At 45.0% G+C, this 21,314-nt stretch overlaps 1 protein-coding gene across 2 annotated transcripts in view; it reads right to left on the bottom strand.

Moving 5' to 3' along the window:
• The window catches only part of LOC137649167 (uncharacterized), a 124,788-nt gene that overhangs the window by 81,500 nt on the left and 21,974 nt on the right, over positions 1-21,314 (bottom strand). For both annotated transcript variants that reach the window (XM_068382168.1, XM_068382160.1), the window contains exon 3: positions 7,149-7,270. In XM_068382168.1, coding sequence (XP_068238269.1) covers positions 7,149-7,270 — 122 coding nt within the window. The remainder of the gene's footprint in view (positions 1-7,148; positions 7,271-21,314) is intronic.

Genomic DNA, 21,314 nt, shown 5'->3' with positions numbered 1-21,314 from the left:
AAGTTCTGAGAGCTCATCTGTTTCCCAAAAAACTCCTTACAACATGATTTGAGACAGGGAAGGGCATTCAGCAGTGGCCTCAATCTATATGAATCATAAAAAAATAGGATTTGACAAGGGCAAAAAACCTAGGACTTTCCTGTAAAGGCTAGAACAGTAAATCTAATACAACTTGATATATCAAAGAAATAAGGTCTTTCCTGTCCTAGAACCACTGTATCAACATGCAGGGCATGGAATCAATGTGTATATGGGAAATCGATAGATTCAGGCTCTTATTATATCCATCACAACACCTCTAATGCTAAATTGTCTGCTAACTTGCAACACATTACCCAATGAGAACCAAAGAGCACTTCCCAAAAATAAGGGTTTCCTTTATTGAAATGGTTTAGGTTGCTGTGCTGTTCCCTAGGACTAATAACAAAGCATAAAACAAGGTGGACTTGTACACCACTTGTAACAAAGTAACCACTCAATTCATGATCAACTCACTTCAGCGAAGAAATCACTCTTGCTTTTTTGAAATGGTGTGTTGGGCAGGCTTAATAGAAGGGCCATGGATGCCTGGTGGTTTATCAAGAGGTTGTCTTTTCCTTTTCTGATTCTTTTTCTTTTCAAAACCATCCTTACTGTCCTCCCTTCAGTTGAAGTGGCTATCCTGGAGGGTATTTAGCCTTGCATGGTGTATCGGCACCTCCATGTTGACCAGTTTTTCCGACTTTTTACTAAAGTCTATGGGTTTCATCAATCACTTTATTTATAATTCTGTACATATTGTTTTTGTTATAATTCTTGTAAATCTAGTTTTTAAGTATGATGTCTCTTTCTTATTTCTATTAATTCTTATGTTGTCTGGAGACATTGAGCAAAATCCGGGACCAGTACGTCCTCGATTTCGTCAATGTCGTCTTATATATTGCAACATTCGTGGTCTTCATACAAGTATCCAAGACCTTACAGTTGCGTCCAGACAGTATGATATTCTTTTGTGCTTAGAAACTTTGGTTTCTAATATGAGGCACTCATCTGAGCTCCTTATAACTGGTTTTAAGAAGCCAATAATGTTGAAACGTGATGCCATCCCTAGTGCCAGGGGAATGGTGGTGTATATTAGGACCGAGTACCCTGCTTCTCATAAGTCCTGCTATCAATGTGGATGTCATGATATTCAGGTAATAAAAGTTTGTGGCAGGCATAACAACTTTTATTTGTGTTCGATCTAGCGGAATCCAGACATGGATGATTCTATCTTCGATTGTCTTCTTACCATTATGGCTGAGATACAAAAAGATAATATAAAGGCTTCTTTTGTCTTTGTTGGTGATTTTAATGTTCACCATAGGGAGTGATTAAGATCTATCTCTACTACCGATCGCCATGGCTTAAGAGCTTTAGACTTAGCCTCTGAATCAGGCTGTGAGCAAATCATAAATGAAGCTACTCACAGGTCTGGTAATTGCTTGGACCTCGTATACACTGACTCCCTTAGCGTTATAACTAGTAAGGTTGGTTCTCCAGTCGGAACATCTGATCATGCCAGATTTCATTAGTAGTGAAGACTGAGCAGCCTGTCCCTGATATATCATACTCTTGTAAAATTTATATGAAATCCCAAGCAGACTAGAATGGGATTTTGCATGATCTTTTGTGCTTGAATTGGTCAAATTATATAGTAGTGTAGATCCTGTTGTCCCTTTGAATGAGAATCTAGTCAACATAATTGATAGGCGTATCCCTTCTCGTGTGCTAAGGTAACGAGTGAAGGTCAAACCGTGGTTCAATGATGATTGTAGACGTGCTCCTTTGGAGAAGCAGGAGGCCTATCATCTTTGGAAGGGTAACAGATCAGATTTGACCTGAAACAACTATACTCAGCTTCGAGCTTTTGCTCAGAAAGTTTATGCCTCAACTGAAAAGGAGTACAATTTAACCATAAAAGAAACCCTTTCTGGTAAAACTCAGGAACATAAATGGTGGTCTACCCTTAAATCTGCACTCTTTGGTGTAGATGCAACAGTTCCTCCTTTACTTAAACCAGATGGCTCAGTCACTCACTGTCCAAAGGAAAAGGCAACCCTTTAGGCTAATGTTTTTGACAGTAAATAGAGTAATGAAAAACTTGAACTTCCTCATTCCTGTTTTCCTGAGGCTAAACTAACTAGTTTACCTTTTCGATCTCGTGAGATTAATGCTCTGTTGATGGACCTTGATCCTTATGGAGGTGTAGACCCAAATGGTATTTTTCCTTTGTGTTTTTATAAAGACAGCAGATTTCTTAGCTCCAAAGTTACCTGTTATTTTGCGCAAGTTAGCAAGAAGAGGAGCTTTTAGCACTTGTTGGAGAATTGGTAATGTTACTCCTCTATATAACTGTGTTTGTGGTAGCTCAAGTCCCACTGATTACCACCCAATTTCCATAACTTCCATATTATCTAAAGTTTTTGACCGTCTTCTGGCAAAACGTCTTAATAGGTTTGCTGAAGGTAATCATCTATTCCCTAGTTTGCAATTTGGTTTTCGTAAAGGCCTTGGAGCATGTGATGCCCTTCTTACAATCTCCAATGCTATACAGAAATCCCTTGATTGTGGTCAGGAAATTTGTATGATAGGCCTTGATTTTAGTGCTGCCTTTGATCGTGTAAATCATGAGGCCCTTGTTTTCAAACTCAAACAGCTGGGAGTGGTAGGGTCGTTTCTTAGCATTATTATTAATTTTTTTAAGTAATAGATCTCAAAGAGTTGTTGTTGATGGGCACCATAGTGAGTATAGGAATGTGATATCCGGTGTTCCACTGGGTAGTGTTCTTGGCCCATTACTTTTCATACTATATACACATGACATGTGGTTTGGCCTAGAAAACAAGCTTGTTGCATATGCAGATGATGCTACTCTCTTTGCATCAATTCCATCCCCTGAATGTAGATCTTGGGTTGGTGAATCCCTTAATAGAGATTTAGCTAAAATTAGTGCATGGTGCAAATAATGGGGTATGAAGTTGAATCCTAACAAAACTCAAAGTATGATTGTAAGTAGGTCAAGGATGGTGGCTCCTCAACATCCGGATCTCAGTATTGATAATGTTTCTTTAACTTTGAATGACTCTTTTAAAATTTTAGGTGTGATTCTTGACAGCAAATTTACTTTTGAGAAACACATTAGGTCTGTGTCTTCTTCAATTGCACAAAAAAATTGGCCTTTTGAGAAAGTCTTACAAGATTTTCGGTGATCAATCTATTCTGAAGAAGTGTTTTAATTCTTTCATTCTACCTTGTTTTGAGTATTGTTCTCCTGTCTGGTGTTCAGCTGCTGATTCTCATCTTAATTTGTTGGACAGAAACTTACGGTCTATTAAATTTCTTATTCCTGATCTAGATATTAATCTTTGGCACAGTTGTTCAATTAGTTCATTATGCATGTTGCATAAGATTTTTCATAACTCTGACCATCCTTTACATTCAGGTCTCCCTGGACAATTCTATCCTGTTCATAATACTAGGCAGGCACTTAATTCTAATAGCCAGGCCTTCTCCATCATAAGGCTCAATATTACACAGTATTCTAGAAGTTTTATTTCAGCTGTTACCAAGTTGTGGAATGATCTTCCTAATCGGGTAGTTGAATCAGTAGAACCTCAAAAGTTCAAAGTTGGAGCAAATGTTTTCATCCTGACCAGGCTGACATGAGTCTTTTTATAGTTTATATATGACATATCTGTTTTTGACGTTGTTAATAGTTTATATAGGACATATCTGTTTTGGCGTTGTTACTGTTTTTAGAATGATTTATTGTTAATTTATTCTCATCATTTATTTATTTCCTTATTGCCTTTCCTCACTGGGCTATTTTTCCCTATTGGAGCCCTTGGGCTTATAGCATCTTGCTTTTCCATCTAGGGTTGTAGCTTGGCTAGTAATAATAATAATAATAAAAACTAGATGGTCATAATGCTGCCTCTGCTAAAAAGTCCTGTTGAGGGTCCTTCTCTTCTAACCAATTTTCTCATGACAGAGCCTAGATCAATTCGAGAACAATGCAAGCATGTCATAATGCTTTCATTTGCTCCAGGTAATATAAACATCCTATGCCAAGATCAACCTGTAAAGCTTCGGATGTCCAGAATTTGCATAGTAGCAAAGAAAAAAAGCTAAAGAGGAAATAATTTTTCTTACATTGTGGGTTTTAGAAATGAAGATGAGATTAACTCTGTTATAGCAACGGTACTTTATAAGCCTACCAAGGAGGCTTTACTGAACTTTGTTAGAGCAAAGTTCACGGTGAGGCCCCACATGCTGGTTGCCTTCAATTTGGGGAAGGGTAAGGTAGAGGTATTACAGCACAGTGATCCTCTATGCAAATTTCTTTTCCCTTAAGCTCTAATGAACAAAGCCGAAGCCAATACAGTGTCAATGGCCCCTTCACTACCAGAAAAATGGAGGAAATATTTTTTACCATAGCGCGTGGGCGTGCAGGAGAGCGTTGGCGCGCAGGGGATACCTGACCCTTAAGGGACTTACAATGTGAGAAAGCCCCTTTAGCCCCGACGGGACCGATGCCCGTTGGATAACGGGGTGCGTGGGCACCCACAGCACGTCAGCGGCCAGGAACGGATATGAAAGGTCAGTAGGTCTGGCAGGTGAAGGAGATCGTGAACGATCTGCAGAGAGGTCCAGGGATACAGCTGCGATGGTCGGTGCATGGCGAGGAGGATCCTCTGCGGGGGACTGCGAAGACGAAGAACCGAAGAGGCGCCTCCTAACTCCCTTGTGGGGAGAAGGAAGGCCTCTACGGCGAAGAGGAAGGCGAGCTTTACGTTTGATACGTCCTCTGGGGGCAGCAGGCAGACCATTGGCAGTCCTCCGAAGAGGAGTCTCTACCAGTGAACTCCCCCGAGGGGGAGAATCACCTGCAGGAGAGACCGTTGGACTTAGCTGCTCCCTTGAAGGATGTTCGGAGGGGGGGAACTAAGCCTTCAGCTGCATCAGGAACCAAAGCAGGGGTTTGACATAACTCGTCGGAAGCCCCTGCCACAACAACGTCAACGATAGACAGAGGATCAACCTCTGCTACCGTCGGCGACTGTTTGACAGCAGCCCCCAACCTGATTATGTCAAACAGGGCTTCCTTGGAGGGCAAACCCTGAAGCCCCAAGGAAGCCCAAAGCTGCAACAAATCATTGTTAGACACATTATCAGAAATATCCTCCCCCGGGAGAGGAGGAGGAGCTGCCTCGCTATGAGAGGCAACTCCCTCTACCAAACCCCGAGGTTGGTAAACGTAAGTACGGCCTACGCTACCACTCGACGGCCCCTCGGGAGAGACCGATCAAGTGGGAGCTTCGGAGGAGGTTCGGGCTACGGAAGAAGAGTCCTTGGGATTTTCTCTCTTCAAGGAAACCCCTGGAGGAGAAAAACCTCTCCTACTGGGAGATAGACCACTCCCTACACTCACCGCATACTTTATTTCTTTCACACCGTTGGCCCCTGCAATAAGGACATAAGGTGTGAGGGTCTGTGTCCACCGCCGACATAAACGTTCCGCAAGGGCGGTCAGCTAAGCTGGGACACTTCCGCATGGTAGAGGCCAACTTCCAAACACACTGAAAAGAAAAAGCAAAAAACAAAGATCAAAGGCTGTCATAAGCGAGGGTGGGAGCAGAAACGTCTGATTGTCACACAAGCCAAAAGCAAAGTGAGCTAATCACAGGTGTGTGAGGGGGGGAGGGGTAGCAAGCTACCCTTCCTACCCCCTCGCTAACTAGCGAGGGGGTAGTAAACTCTCGTTAAAATTCTAATGGCTCGTCATTTCAGCTACGCTGAAAGTAATACCCATATTAAATAGCGTGGTTTGTATTTCAGTTACGGAACAAAGCTAATTTATGTTTAACATATATCTCGCTCATATCTACACTTTGTTTTAGCAGAGAGAGAGAGAGATACGTTCATTGAAAAAGCACTATAAGTGTATTTACAATACTGTATTGAAATAACGTAGGCTAAGGCTTAAAACACGGCATTTGATTTCGTCAGCTGACGGATTAGTTTGAAAAAAAAAAAAAAAAATTATCGCATTCTAAAAAATCATGATTTTTTAAAAAGTAATTGTTCTTCATTAAAGCATTTGATTACTTTTGTTTTCAATTTCGGGTGCATTTCAACCATCAGCAATTAGTGACTTTTATAGTCTACAGTATCAGCAAGTGTTGTTAAATAGGAAAAAGTGTTTTGATATAACTTATACATAGCATGCTGTGGTGATGTACTGAACCTGAGCTAATAATGTACAATTACCTCTAAAAAGTAGTATGAACTACAATACTGTGATGGGAAACATGTGAAAAAATGTAGTTCAGTACAGTAGGTTGCCTCGTGCGTTAGTCAACCGCGCCAAGGCAATGGTCTGTTTCAGAGGGTTATGAGTTGACCCACCCTAAAGCCCCAAGTATTTGTAAATTCTTAAGCTTCATATCTGCAAGATCAATGATCACAACAGTAGTAAAAAAATTTCATACTGTACTGTATTGCACAATATATGCTGTACACCACATTTAGACAATTTTTTGTTTTATATGTCTTTGTGACTTTATTGAATTGTTAATAAAAACTTTCAGATATAGTGCTAGGTGCATGACAGAAATACTCTATAATTTTATGTTTTCTGTAAAATAGCCAATAGCCAAATCTAAAAATTTAAAATCTACAGCTTTATTCCTACCGTACGGTACAGGTAAATGGAAATTTTTCATGTCGTTAAGTTCACAATAACTATACAATTGCACTGTTTAGTATTTACGCAACTCTCACCATATGATCATTAAATGACCCTAAGCAGTGTCAGTCCTTTAGAGTTGGGTTATTTTTATTGTTTTACAATCTCTCTCTCTCTCTCTCATACACAAACACACATTATATATATATATATATATATATATAATATATATATATATATATATATAAATATATATATATGTGTGTGTGTGTGTGTGTGGTGTATGTGTTTCCTTTTTGTATAGATAGATACATAGCAAGATCATCATCAAGTGTAAAAAATTCAATATGAAAAATTCTCTCTCTCTCGCACAGAATTTTGAATTATGTCATACATAAAAGTTGTGCATTTATAATTACAAAAATGTACAAGTTCTTACCTCCATGCATATTCCTCATATGAGTTTTGAGGTGGGATGACTGTGAATACCGCTTATTACAAACATCACATTGGAAACTTATTCTGTTAACTTTTTGATGGGTTCGTTCATGCTTCAGCAAACTGAAAAATGAACATCAGATCAGAAATGACACAATTATATAAACAATAGAATTGTTTAATGAATATAACATAATACCTGGATATCATCTTTTTTTTTTTTTTTTATCAAAAAGGAGGAAAGTGATGTCATGTGGTTTCCAGAATCTGATTAACTGAGTTGAGACTAATTGGCATTGTAATGGAAGAGGAAAAGAAGCATTCAAATAGATAAGTGGTAAAGATATATTAAAATAGAAAACACTAAAACATTGCAACATGACAAATTTGAAAGTAATTTGTATTTCTCCTAATGATACACACCAATAGCTATTTATAGGGGTATTACTTTCGACTAAGCTGAAAGACGAGCCATTATACTTTAAGCAGGGGTTAAACACCCATTCGCTAGTTAGCGTGGGGGGAGGGAGGGTTAGTAGCTACCACACTCACTCACACACCTGGGCTCTGAACCCACTTTGCTCGGAGGTAGGACTTCAAGGGGGACTGGTGCTGGCGGGCCAATTTGTATAAATAGCTACAGGTTTGTATTGTTAGGAAAAATACAAGTTACTTCCAAATTTGTCATTTGTTCCATTACTAAATACAAACCAACGCTATCTACAGAGGTTGACTTACCCTTTGGGAGGGCAGAAGTTTGTGACAACTTGCAATTTTGCAGGTTTTCCCCTTTATTTGTTTAGCACATAATTGGTGGAAACCATACACCTTGCTAAAACCGTGCTATGCATGGTATGTGGCCTATGTAAGCTGTGTGCTTGTGATACAAGCACTGTAACTGGTCCAGGTAAGAGCTCTCCGAATCATCGGACTCTTACGAGGGTACCATGGACTTTACCCAATCATACCTCGCCAGGGGTGTATGGGGACATAACGAGTATATCTATCTATACCAGGTTACACAAGGGATATGATTTTAGCTACTGACAGTGGAAGTCAGCTTACGGTACTGTTAATCAACAGGGTGGAAGATGACAGAAAGAATGAGCCAGTCATTCTCTGTCATTCATTCTCCCTCATTCTTATTATCATTATTACTAGCTACTTGTCCATCAAGGAGCCTGAGGTTTTAAAACCATTTATTGTGATGCCACCACAGGATCCATGGAGAACGTTTCCATGTTCCTGTGGGTCACGTCTTGCAGGAAGTGGGTGGTGAAGGTCATTTGACGCTTCTAAACACCCGCTGACAAGGCCAGTGTCACAGAGTAGTCTTATAAATGCTTGGGCGTATTCCTGCCCCTAATGTTGTGAGATCTCGGTTTCTTCAAAGAGGAGAAGGATAAAGATTTGATGCTTGGTCCGTGACCTTGTGAATCCAAGACGAGAACGCGTCCTTGGTGATCCTTCTCTTGACTTTCCCATAGCTGACGAAGAGTGCCGACAGTTGGGGGCGAGCTCTTGTAGTTTCCTTGAGGAAGGGCCTCCAGTTTCTCTTTGGCATAGTAACAGTTGATCTGGATCATTGGTCATGCTGCGAACGACTCCCAGACTGAAGGGTTCAGATTCTGGGACCTGAGCTGCCAGAAACAAGGTCGAGGATTACGTACTTGGTCCATCATCGTGAATGAGAGACGTTAAGGGTGTCCCATGGGGTTCACCGCCTCTCTTGGTAGAGGCCAACATGAGGGGAAGACCTATCATCAAGGTCAGGTGAACATCTGCTGCTTGGAGTCCTGGATCGAGGTCTCCTTTCCGACTAAGGGTCCGTAGGCTAGAGACTTCGTATGAGGACGGGCGATACCGACGTGGAGGAAAAGTTAAACCCTTTCGGTCTAAAGGCGAGGCTCCTAGTGGTGACCTTTCATTGCCGAGACCAAGATAAGCTTTCCTCCTGAAGGTAGCCGAGGAACACCTCTAATGCTAGCACAGTGGTATCAAGGGGAGGGATACCCCTTCCATGATATTAACTTACAGCCCACTTAGCCTAGATGGCTGAAACCAAAGATCAATACACGTATCCAGACATTCTCTTTGCAACCTGTTGTGGGAGAGACTCCCTGAGAGAGTAGGAGCTGGATAGCTCCGAGGCAAGAAATCACAGCAAAGATACAGTACTGCTTTTTAGGGAGTTGCAGATGAGTTGACTGGGCATGATGAGTCTGCTGGGCAAGATGAATCTTGCTGACAAGATGAGTCTGCTGGGTCAGATAAGTATGATGGCCTATTTCTGAAGATCAAGGGAGGGGGAAGGAGGAGTCCAATTTCCGTAGGATCTCTCAGGATCTACATAATTAGGTGAGACGAGTCTACAAGACTGCTGATGACGAAGCCTGTTCTGAGGGGCAATGGCAGAGAATGGGCGACCCCAATTCCTGTGGGAGGAATCCCCCAGGGGGGAGACCATAACAAAAGGAAGAGTTCCAGCACCTAGAGGCAATCCTCTTGGCCGCACTCTCCATTTCCCCTCCGCGAGTTCTAGCTCAAGTTGAAGGTCGACATCAGGTGTTGTCTGAGAAAAAGAGCTGGAGGTTAAAACTGAGTTCTCCTAGAAGGGGGTGGTACCCCTTACCTGCAGAAGGGTTGCCCTCATCTCTGAGATGTTTAAGAGGAGATACCATTCGGACTCTGACCAAAGTCAAGAGGCCGAGTAGTACAGCATGCCCCCGTCCTTTTCTTTGATGTATCTGTAGGAAAAATTCAATTTGGGGAAGAGGCGAGGAAGTCGACTCCTCAGAGAAGATTCCATTTGTCAACCGTCTTCTCGGGTCTCAAAGAGACCCCCTAAATAGGGGGAGATCCTATTTCTGTTCCTATTCGTACCCCAGAGTAGGCTGGATTCGAAGGAATCCAATGCGGGGTTCATGAACCCAAGTGAGACAGTTACTTAAGAGACATAACCACTGCTGGCTGAAAGTGCATCTCGTAGAAAGAAGACTCCTGTCACCCTCCTCTTATGATCCCATCGATCTGCGGAAAAAACTTCTGCATGACGACGATGAACATATCCAAGGGTACCTGTCTTTGATAAGGTGTTGGTGTCTCTCGAGATTTACTTCAATCCTCATATCTCGGTAAACTATGGGAGAAGTCTCGGTGAAAACGAAGGTCATCCGTCGAGTCTGTTAGGATCAGTCCGTCATACTGAATTCTTCAGAGAACAAAGCTGATCCTGTCAAACTAGGTCGACACTAGGATAAACTTTCTTGTGAGCAAGACTAGATGGTCGAAGATACTTCCTTGATGACGGCATTCCAGAATCTAGGAGTATGAGTCCTGGTGGTCGAATGTACCCAGGAAGTCCAGTGGACTAACTGCTTGTTTGACCGTATGCCTTCTCCTCATTGAAAAGTTTGTAAAACTAACCTGTTCCGTGAGAAGAAGACGGAATTGGAGAAGAGGCATGGAGACCTAAATGAAAACACATCGTTCTGTCCACAGACGTAATGGTTGAGACGGCCGTACAAGTGAGTGTTCACAACGCGTTGGTAAGGAGAGAATCACCCTCACACGTCCATAGGTGGGAAAAAGAGAAAATGTATTCTCTCGTAGCTGAGCTGCAAATTTTCCTGGCCTTGTTAGAAAGAGATGCATACTGTACTCCAAACTTGTAGGAGGGGACCCGTCACGGGGCAACCTCCTCGAGGAAGAGAGTAAAGGAATTATCTCTTAGGTAAGAGCATCGATGATGTCCATAGCATCCCTTTCCCAGCCACGACCAAGAGGCATTTTCTTGATAACAGGAGGATCACACAAGAACAGTGTCAAAGACATGGTCCTAGACCGTGTACAGTAATTGCCCTCTTGAGGTGCCACCGCCGGGTCAGATAACCCATTGATGGTCCTCAAACAGGCCAAGACCAACCAAAAAGCGTGCTCCGACTCCTGCTCTGCCTCCGATAGCTTCGGACTAGCTGCTCCAGGAAGATAGTAGTCGACGATATCGACGTCATCCACCCATGGAGACATCATCTCAGGGTGGTTCGAGGTCGTACCTTGCATGATGTGTCACTTGCATAAGCCCTGCAAGGTTCAGAAATGGTCATCTTGGACCCTACTAGGAAGGCCTTGATATCCTTGCCGAAGATTTGGGTAGAGTCTTGGTGTCCTTCAGCTCCTTCCGAGGAGGAAAGAATTCCTCCAGGAGTGAAGATCTTGAACGGTCATCCGTTCATGTCTCTCCTGATGAGGAAGAGACGTCCTCCTGTAAGGGTCTGGATTTGATAGGGGAGGGGGAGAAAAACCCTGCCAGAGACACTATTGGCTCGAGAGATGAAAGTGAGAGCCTCCTTGCGGAGGAGTGGGAACGACGATGCTGAGCCTCCGCTTTGATGTCCATACCAGTGTCAGATTGGTCCGGGATAAGTCCTGCAGTTCAGCTACTCCTCATTTCCTCTTCAGGGGAGAGAGGGAAGATGCCAGGGACTCTTGAGGATGTATCTCCAGCGGAATTCTTGGTGTACTGGTCGACAGTAGAGGTGGGACACCTCCCATAATGGCCTGGTGGACTACTCTGATCAGGCATTGAACCAAGGTTCTTTGCCCACTGCGGCGCTAGCCAAGAGGTCCTCTGAGAGGATCGAAGCTGAGGGTTTCTGAAAAGGTAGGATTTCCCTACCTGGATCAATCGACAGCCGGAGGGAAGAAAAAGAGGACGGCTACGGCTATGAAGATTCTACATTACGGGGGAACGGAACAGGGCGGCTGCCTGTTTGAGCTCCTTAGGATCCATAAAGGTAGATTCTTCCTGTATGGGAGATCGTCGGGAGTCGTCTTTCTGGCGAGATGTTCTTGGAGAACATGATTGCAGGTAGGTCTGTGGGAAACAGACTTACACTCTACAGGTGAACGACGATCTGAATCTGATGGTCAGCGCTTGCGGACCGGTGAACGAGAGGAAGAACCTCTACGAGGTGCTGGTGAACGGCAGGTTGGCGAGTGCCGATGCCCAGACGAGCGACTAGAAGCTCGAGAAGGAGAGTGTCTGGACAACTGTCCCCGATCTAAAGGAAATTGCCAACAGTTTGGCAAATGATAGCGTTCTGGAGAATGGTGGCTGGTTGGTGAACGCCTAGGAACTGGCGAGCGGCAAGTCCCAGGAGAACTAGGCAAAGCTAGAGAGCGACGAGCAGCTGTCAAATGAGGAGCTGCAGGTGATCGTCGCTTCGCTGGCAAACGACGAGAGGCTGGTGAACAGCGAGCAGCAAGAGAATGATGGGTAACAAGGAGATCGGCAAGTTGTTGGTGAACGACGAGCTGCCTTAGAATGATGAGCAGCTGGGGATCGACAGGAGGCTGGGTAACGTAGAGACGTTGGCGATCGGTGAGAATCCAGTGAATAGTGAACTGCTGGCGGTTAACTAGTTACAGATGTGTTTTGAGAAGCTGGAGGACTGCGAACAGTCGGCGAGTCTGGTGAGACACGTGAGGGTTGTGAACCAGTGGGTGAACGGCAAGACTGAAGATCTCTTGGCGAAAGTGAGGGCTGAGGAGTAGGTGAACGACGAGGTCCTTGACAATCCTCCGAAGGGGATCGTTTGGCAAATGTCGGCGACGAGCCAAACAGACTTCTCTTTTCCAGAGGTGAAGGAGAGCATCTGGGGCGATGAGCGGGACCACAAACTCGGCAAAATCGCCGACAACTATGGCGATCTTATGCAGGGGAAGACTACTCAGCAAGAAGATCTATGGAAGGTCTGCGGATGGGTGTCTCTATGGGGGTTCTCATTTGCGAGCGAGACAGGTGACCATCAGCAGGAGAGACTTGCCTCAGACTTTGCTCAACCCCCGACGGAAGAGTCGACTCAGCAGGGGGGAGAGCGTAGTCTGTGGTGAAGAAGCTGCAACTGCTGATATGTAGCTGTCAGCAATTTTCCCTGCAGACGGGAAGGTTGCTAGACAAAGATGATGAAGGGAAGTTCTCCCTCGGAAGGGAGAGCAGCCCAATACCTGGGGAGGATAACTCTCCCTCGGAAAGGAAAGTAGTCCAACCCCTGAGGTGGAACTCCGGGCAGCACTCTTTGCTTCCCCTCAACAAGCATTGTTTAAGTTGAAGGTCTGTATCTAGCGCTACGTGTGAAAATGTAGCTGAAACTAGTTCCTCGAAGTCAGCATGCTGATCAGGAGCTGCCACAGGCGCAGGAGAACAGGACTGTGACAGTGCAGGGACAGCATATTCCACAGGAACGAACAGCTCTGCTCTTTTACATAGGCTCTCTTAGCTAAACAAAGAAGTACGGCATCGCTAGCTGAGGAATATAAAAAAATTATGCAAGAAAAAACTTCCTTGGGAGGAGCACCTAATCCGCGTATGGGAAAAGTGTCCCCCGAGAGAACAGAAACATACCAAGGACTGCGCACTCCCTTCGCCGGCCGACATCATCAGCGTAAGAATTGTAAAAATAAGAATTAAAATGAATTAATTCAGCCGACAAAACAAACTACTTGGGAGAACCACTCAACACTCCAGTGGGAAGGGGGTTCACCGTGGGAGGAGCAGACAAGCATTATTACCAAGTTTTTTAGTAATATATTGCAAAGAGTAGTTGCTGATGGGCACCATCTTGAGTACAGTATAGTAATTTGATATCTGGTGATCCTCATGGCAGTGTTCTTGGCCCATTAGTTTTCGTACTACAGTGAACCCTCGTTTATCGCGGTAGATAGGTTCCAGACCCGGCCGCGATAGGTGAAAATCCACGAAGTAGTGACACCATATTTACCTATTTATTCAACATGTATATTCAGACTTTTAAAACCTTCCCTTGTACGTAGTACTGTTAACAAACTACCCTTTAATGTACAGAACACTTAAAGCATGTACTACAGTACCCTAAACTAAAACAGGCACAAATATTAAAGGCGATTTTATATCATGCGTTTCCTAAACACGCCAAAAAGCACAATAAAAAATGGCAACCAATGTTTTGTTTACGTTTCTCTGATCATAATGAAGAAACAAACGCATTTACTTACACATCTGTGTATAGGTTAGTTTTTGCATCGATTATATTGATTATTCAGTACAGTATGTTGATTTTGTTATTACCAATATGTATATATATATGGGTTATGAAAAAAATCCGCGAAGTGGTGAATCCGCGATGGTCGAACCGCGAAGTAGCGAGGGTTCACTGTATATACACATACTGTATGTGGTTTGGCATAGAAAACAAGGTCATTGCATATGTAGATTATGGAGCATGAAGTAAAACTTTAACAAAACTCAAAGTATGATTGTAAGTTGTTGAAGGATAGTGACTCCTCAACATCCAGATATCAGCATTGATAATTCTTCATTAATACAATACGACTTTTTTAAAATTTTAGGTGTGATTCTTGATAGCAAGTTTACTTTTGAGAAAAACATTCGGTTTGTTTCTTCATCAATTGCACAAAAAATTGGCTGATTGAGAAAGTTCTTTAACATTTTCGGGGATCAATCTATTCAGAAGAAGTTTTAATTTTGCCTTGTTTTGAGTATAGTTATCCTGTCTTTATATCCTGCACATAACACTAGGCATCCATTTAATTCAAACAACCATGCCTTCTTCATCATAAGGCTCTATACTACACAGTATTCTAGAAGTTTTATTCCAGCTATAACCAGATTGTGGAATGATCTTCCAAATATGACAAATTCGAAGATAATATGTTATTTTTATTAATAAAATAAATTTTTGAATATACTTACCCGATAATCATGTAGCTGTCAACTCCGTTGCCCGACAGAATTCTATGGAGGGATACGCCAGCTATCACAATACTAGAAGGGGGTGTACTTACCAGCGCCACCTGTGGCCAGGTACTCAATCATTTGTTGTTGACACCTCCTCAATTATTCCTCGGTCCACTGGTTCTCTCTGGGGAGGAAAGGGAGGGTCGATTAAATCATGATTATCGGGTAAGTATATTCAAAAATTTATTTTATTAATAAAAATAACATTTTTCAATATTAAACTTACCCGATAATCATGTAGCTGATTCACACCCAGGGAGGTGGGTGAAAACCAGTGTACAAGATTAAAGGATAGCTAAGTATCCCATATTTCATATAACAGTTATCTCAAATAACAATGAAATAATAAGTACCTGGTAAGGAAGTCGAATAGAACCGTTACTCTGCCTCTTTATTTAAAGTTCGTCTTCCTTACTGAGCGCAGCGTTCCTCTTGGAGGCTGAATCAACCCAAAGGTGCCAAAGTACACGGGGTTGCAACCCCTACTAAAGGACCTCTACCAAACCTTTAACCCAGGCGCTTCTCAAGAATGAATAGACCACCCGCCAAATCCAAGGATGCGGAAGGCTTCTTAGCCTACCGTAACAACCATAAAAAACAACAATAAAAGTATTCAAGAGAAAGGTTAAAAAAGGTTATGGGATTAAGGGAATGTAGTGGCTGAGCCCTCACCTACTACTGCACTCGCTGCTACGAATGGTCCCAGGGTGTAGCAGTTCTCGTAAAGAGACTGGACATCTTTCAGATAAAATGATGCAAACACTGACTTGCTCCTCCAATAGGTTGCATCCATTATGCTCTGCAGAGAACGGTTTTTATTAAAGGCCAACGAAGTAGCTACAGCTCTTACTTCGTGGGTCCTTACCTTCAGCAATGCAAGGTCTTCCTCCTTTAAGTGAGAATGTGCTTCTCTGATCAGAAGCCTTATATAGTACGAAAGCCCATTCTTGGACATGGGTCTCGAGGGTTTCTTGATGGCACACCATAAGGCTTCTGACTGTCCTCGAATAGGTTTAGACCTCTTCAGATAATATTTGAGAGCTCTGACAGGGCAAAGAACTCTCTCTAGTTCGTTACCTACCATGTTGGAGAGGCTAGGTATTTCGAACGATCTAGGCCAAGGACGTGAAGGAAGCTCGTTCTTTGCTAGGAATCCAAGCTGAAAAGAACATGTTGCAGATTCGGTTGTGAAACCAATGTTCTTGCTGAAGGCATGAACCTCACTGACTCTCTTAGCTGTTGCAAGGCAAACGAGAAAAGCAGTCTTGAGGGTAAGATCCTTGAAGGAAGCTGACTGGAGAGGTTCGAACCTAGATGTCATAAGGAACCTTAAGACTACGTCTAGATTCCAGCCTGGAGTGGAAAGACGACGTTCTTTAGACGTCTCAAAAGACTTGAGAATGTCTTGAAGGTCCTTGTTGGAAGACAGGTCCAAACCCCTGTGGCGGAGAACTGAGGCCAACATGCTCCTATATCCTTTAATCGTAGGTGTTGAAAGGGATCTCTCATTCCTAAGATGTAGAAGGAAGTCAGCTATTTGGATCACAGAGGTATTGGTAGAGGATATTGAATTGGCTCTACACCAGCTTCGGAAGACCTCCCACTTAGACTGGTAGACTCTACGAGTGGAAACTCTTCTAGCTCTGGCAATCGCACTGGCTGCCTCCTTCGAAAAGCCTCTAGCTCTAGCGAATCTTTCGACAGTCTGAAGGCAGTCAGCCGAAGAGCGTGGAGGTTTGGATGCAACCTGTCTACGTGTGGTTGACGTAGAAGGTCCACTCTTAGAGGTAGAGTCCTGGGGAAGTCGACTAGCCATTGAAGTACCTCTGTGTACCATTCTCTTGCAGGCCAAAGGGGAGCAACCAGCGTCAGCCGTGTCCCTTCGTGCGAGACGAATTTCTGCAGAACTTTGTTTATTATCTTGAACGGAGGAATGCGTACAGGTCGAGATGGGACCAGTTCAGAAGAAAAGCATCCACATGAACCGCTGCAGGGTCTGGAACAGGGGAACAATAAAGCGGAAGTCTCTTGGTTATGGAGGTGGCAAACAGATCTATGGTAGGTTGACCCCACAAGGTCCAAAGTCTGTTGCACACACTCTTGTGGAGGGTCCATTCCGTGGGAATGACCTGATTCCTTCTGCTGAGGCGATCCGCTGAAACATTCATATCGCCCTGGATGAACCTCGTGACCAGAGTGAGGTTTAGACCTCTTGACCAAATGAGGAGGGCCCTTGCGATCTCGTAAAGGCTCCTCGAATGGGTCCCTCCTTGCTTGGAGATGTAAGCCAAGGCTGTGGTGTTGTCTGAATTCACCTCCACCACTTTGCCTAGCAGGAGGGACTTGAAGTTCAACAGGGCTAGATGAACTGCTAACAGTTCCTTGCAGTTGATGTGGAGTAATCCTTGTTCCTTGTTCCATACTCCTGAGCATTCCCGTCCGTCCAAGGTCGCACCCCAGCCCGAGTCCGATGCATCTGAGAAGAGATGAAGATTGGGGGTCTGGATGGCCAATGATAGACCCTCCTTGAGAAGGAGATTGTGCTTCCACCACAGGAGAGTGGTCTTCATCTCTTGGTTGATAGGGATAGAGACTGCTTCTAGAGTCGAGCCCTTGTCCCAATGAGCAGCAAGATGGAATTGAAGAGGGCGGAGGTGGAGTCTTCCTAGCTCGACAAACAGGGCCAGTGATGAGAGGGTCCCTGTGAGACTCATCCACTGTCTCACTGAGCAATTGCTCCTCTTCAGCATGCTCATGATGCACTCTAGGGCTTGGTTTATCCTGGGGGCCGATGGAAAAGCCCGAAAATCCTGACTCTGAATCTCCATTCCCAGGTACACAATGGATTGGGAGGGAATGAGTTGAGATTTCTCTATATTGACTAATAGACCTAGGTCTCTGATTAAGTCTAAAGTCCAATTGAGGTTCTCCAGACAACGACGACTCGTGGAGGCTCTCAACAGCCAGTCGTCTAGGTAGAGGGAGGCTCTGATGTTCGATAAGTGTAGGAATTTCGCTACATTCCTCATCAGATGAGTAAAGACCATAGGAGCTGTGCTTAGGCCAAAACACAGGGCTTGGAACTGATAGACAACCTTTCCGAAAACGAATCTCAGGAAAGGTTGGGAGTCTGGATGAATGGGAACGTGAAAGTATGCATCTTTCAAGTCCAACGAGACCATCCAGTCCTCCTGTCTGACCGCTGCTAAGACCGACTTGGTCGTCTCCATCGTGAACGTCTGCTTGGTGACATACTCGTTGAGAGAGCTGACGTCCAGCACCGGTCTCCAACCTCCTGTCTTCTTGGCCACAAGAAAGAGACGGTTGTAGAAGCCCGGGGATTGATGGTCCCGGACTATAACCACTGCCTTCTTCTGCACAAGTAGCGACACCTCCTGTTGCAATGCTAGCCTCTTGTCCTCTTCTTTGTAGTTGGGAGAGAGGTTGATGGGCGATGTGGTCAGAGGTGGTTTGAGGCAGAATGGAATCCTGTAACCGTACCTCAGCCAACTGACAGACTGTGCGTCTCCACCTCTCTTCTCCCAGGCTCGCCAGAAGATCTTGAGTCTGGCTCCTACTGTTGTCTGGAGAATCTGAGAGTCAGTTCTTTCCCTTAGAGGTCCTGGATCCTTTCCTAGACTTGCTCCTGTGAGAGTCTGGACGGGAGCTTCCTCGGCTGGGGGCTCTACCACGAAAGGGCGGTATGAACCTCGTAGCCGGGGTATCAGCCACTGGGGAGCGATAAGTCTTGGGGACTGAGGTGGCAACCTTAGACTTACGAGCCGATGAGGCTACAAGATCGTGCGTGTCCTTTTGTATCAGGGCAGCCGACAAGTCCTTAACTAGCTCCTCGGGAAAGAGGAACTTTGAGAGTGGAGCAAAAAGGAGTTGTGACCGTTGGCAAGGTGTAATGCTGGCGGAAAGGAAGGTACACAGTTGTTCCCTTTTCTTCAACACCCCTGATACAAATAACGACGCTAGCTCACCCGATCCATCTCTGATGGCCTTATCCATGCAGGACATTATTAGCATGGCAGAATCTTTGTCCGCAGGAGAGGTTTTCTTGCTGAGGGCTCCCAGGCACCAGTCGAGAAAGTTGAACATTTCAAATGCTCTGAACAACCCTTTCAGAAAATGATCCAGGTCTGAGAAGGTCCAACAAACCTTCGAGCGTCTCATAGCAGTTCTCCGAGGCGAGTCCACCAGACTTGAGAAGTCAGCCTGGGCAGAGGCAGGTACTCCTAAGCCTGGTGCTTCCCCTGTGGCATACCAAACGCAACCTTTCGAAGCGAGCTTCGTTGGAGGGAACATGAAGGAAGTCTTGCCAAGGTGTTGTTTAGACTGCAGCCACTCCCCTAAGATCCTTAAAGCCCTCTTGGAGGATCTAGCTAGGACAAGCTTAGTATAGTTGGACTTAGCTTGTTGTACGCCCAGCGAAAACTCAGATGGTGGAGAGCGGGGAATAGCAGAGACGAAGTGGTCTGGGTAAATCTCCCTGAGTAGAGCCAAGACCTTACGAAAATCAATCGACAATGGAGAAAGCTTAGATTCGTCCACGTCTGATGAGGGATCAAGGTGTGCCTCCTCATCATCCGACACCTCATCAGCAGAGGGTAGCGAAGCGATCGGACCAGAATGCTGAACCGCAGAGTCAGAACGGGTAGGAACAATAACAGTGGTTTCCTCTTCCAGTAACTGTTGAGGGAAAACCTGAGGCTCAGACTGCAAAGGCTGAACAACAGACGAAGCAGAAGGCAGACGCATGGGTGAAGGAGGTTGACTCCTAGCAAGAGAGGTTGAACCCAAGGATTGCACAAGCAGAGCGGAGGACGGAGGCGGAGTAGTCCGTTCCTGTTCCTGTGAGATGAGCGGAGCATGATGAGGTTGAGGCTGCGCAGAACAAGGTAAAGTTCTCGCAAGCTGAGGCTCCTGAGGCGCAAGTCCAGGGTGTAGAGGAGCTTGCCTTGAGGAGGGTTGAGCTCGCTGCAGCGATGGCTGAGCAGACAGACTCACGGAGGGGAGAGGTTGTTGTACCCCAACCGAGAGTTGCACCACTGGTGGAGCAGCAAGGGGAGGCGGAGGAAGAGTGGAATAACTCTCCTGATCCCAAAGCAAGGGTTGCCTTAAAGAAGGCTGAGGCTGAACACCACTGGGAACAGCGAACTCCGAAAGTGGCTCAACATCGTACGCCTGGCAGATGGTGCTGCGACCAGGCGGAGCAAGTGCAGGCGGGGCGAGCACAGGCGGAGCGAGAACAGGCGGAGGGAGTGTAGGCGGAGGAGGAGGTGCAACACTCTCAGCCCGACACTCACGCATCAAGTCCGAAAGCTGAGCTTGCATGGACTGAAGCAGGGTCCACTTGGGATCGGCAGAAACGATAACAGACTGAGGTAAAGTCACAGTCGGGCTCTGTTTTGGCAGAACCTTACTCCTCTTGGGCGGAGTACAGTCGACAGATGACTGAGGCGAGTCAGACCTGAGCCAATGACTGCAACCTGGCTGAGCACTCGCGGACTGGACTCTACGTTTAAGCGGTCTCGAGACCTGAGACCAACGTTTCTTCCCTGCTAGTTGATCAGCGGACGAGAATAAGACGGGCTCAATCGTCTGCAGGTGGGAGTGACGGTCTAAGGAAGACACGCCCGCAACCACCGAGGATAGTTCTGTGCGCCTAACAAGGCCTGTCGAACCCTTAAGCCCTTCGACATTGCTTCTCCCCTGGGCATGGGAGCTTGCAAGAGGTCCCGGACTGGGAGGACGACTGGCTCGCACAGAAAAATCCTCACGCACCACACTGGCACCACTAGCACTTGGCACTGCACCGACACTAGCACTCGTCACAGCACTGGCACTAATTCCACCCACTGCACTCTTGACCTTCAGTTCTTTAACTTCGGCCATCAGAGACTTATGGTCACTTACCACTGATTCTACTTTATCGCCTAAAGCCTGAATAGCACGCAAAACAACTGACATATCAGGCGGAGGGCACACAGTAGGTTCGGGGGTAGCCACTACAGGGGTAGGAAAAGGTAGGGGATCATGAGGTGAGGAAAACATAGAAGAGTGAGAAGAACTTCTCCTAACTCTACCTCTCTCTAACTTAGATGAATATTTTAAAAGACGGACAAATTCCAATTCCGAAAGTCCGGCGCATTCCTCACATCGATTTTCTAATAGACAGGGCCTGTCCCTACAGTCAGAACAAGCGGTGTGAGGATCTACCGAGGCCTTCGGAATACGCCTATTGCAAGACCTACATCGTCTATGGGAGGGGGCTTGCGAAACGTCAGACATCTTGTTTCAAAGAGTTAGCCAAAGGGTGATCCAAAAACAAGCAAAATTCGTTAACCGTTATATCAGTATTAT

This window comes from Palaemon carinicauda, chromosome 1, assembly GCF_036898095.1.
Source record: "Palaemon carinicauda isolate YSFRI2023 chromosome 1, ASM3689809v2, whole genome shotgun sequence".
In the NCBI taxonomy this organism is placed as follows: Eukaryota; Metazoa; Arthropoda; class Malacostraca; order Decapoda; family Palaemonidae; genus Palaemon; species Palaemon carinicauda.
The sequence above is the reverse complement of the archived record's forward strand: the minus strand, read 5'-3'. Positions and strand labels throughout refer to the sequence as shown.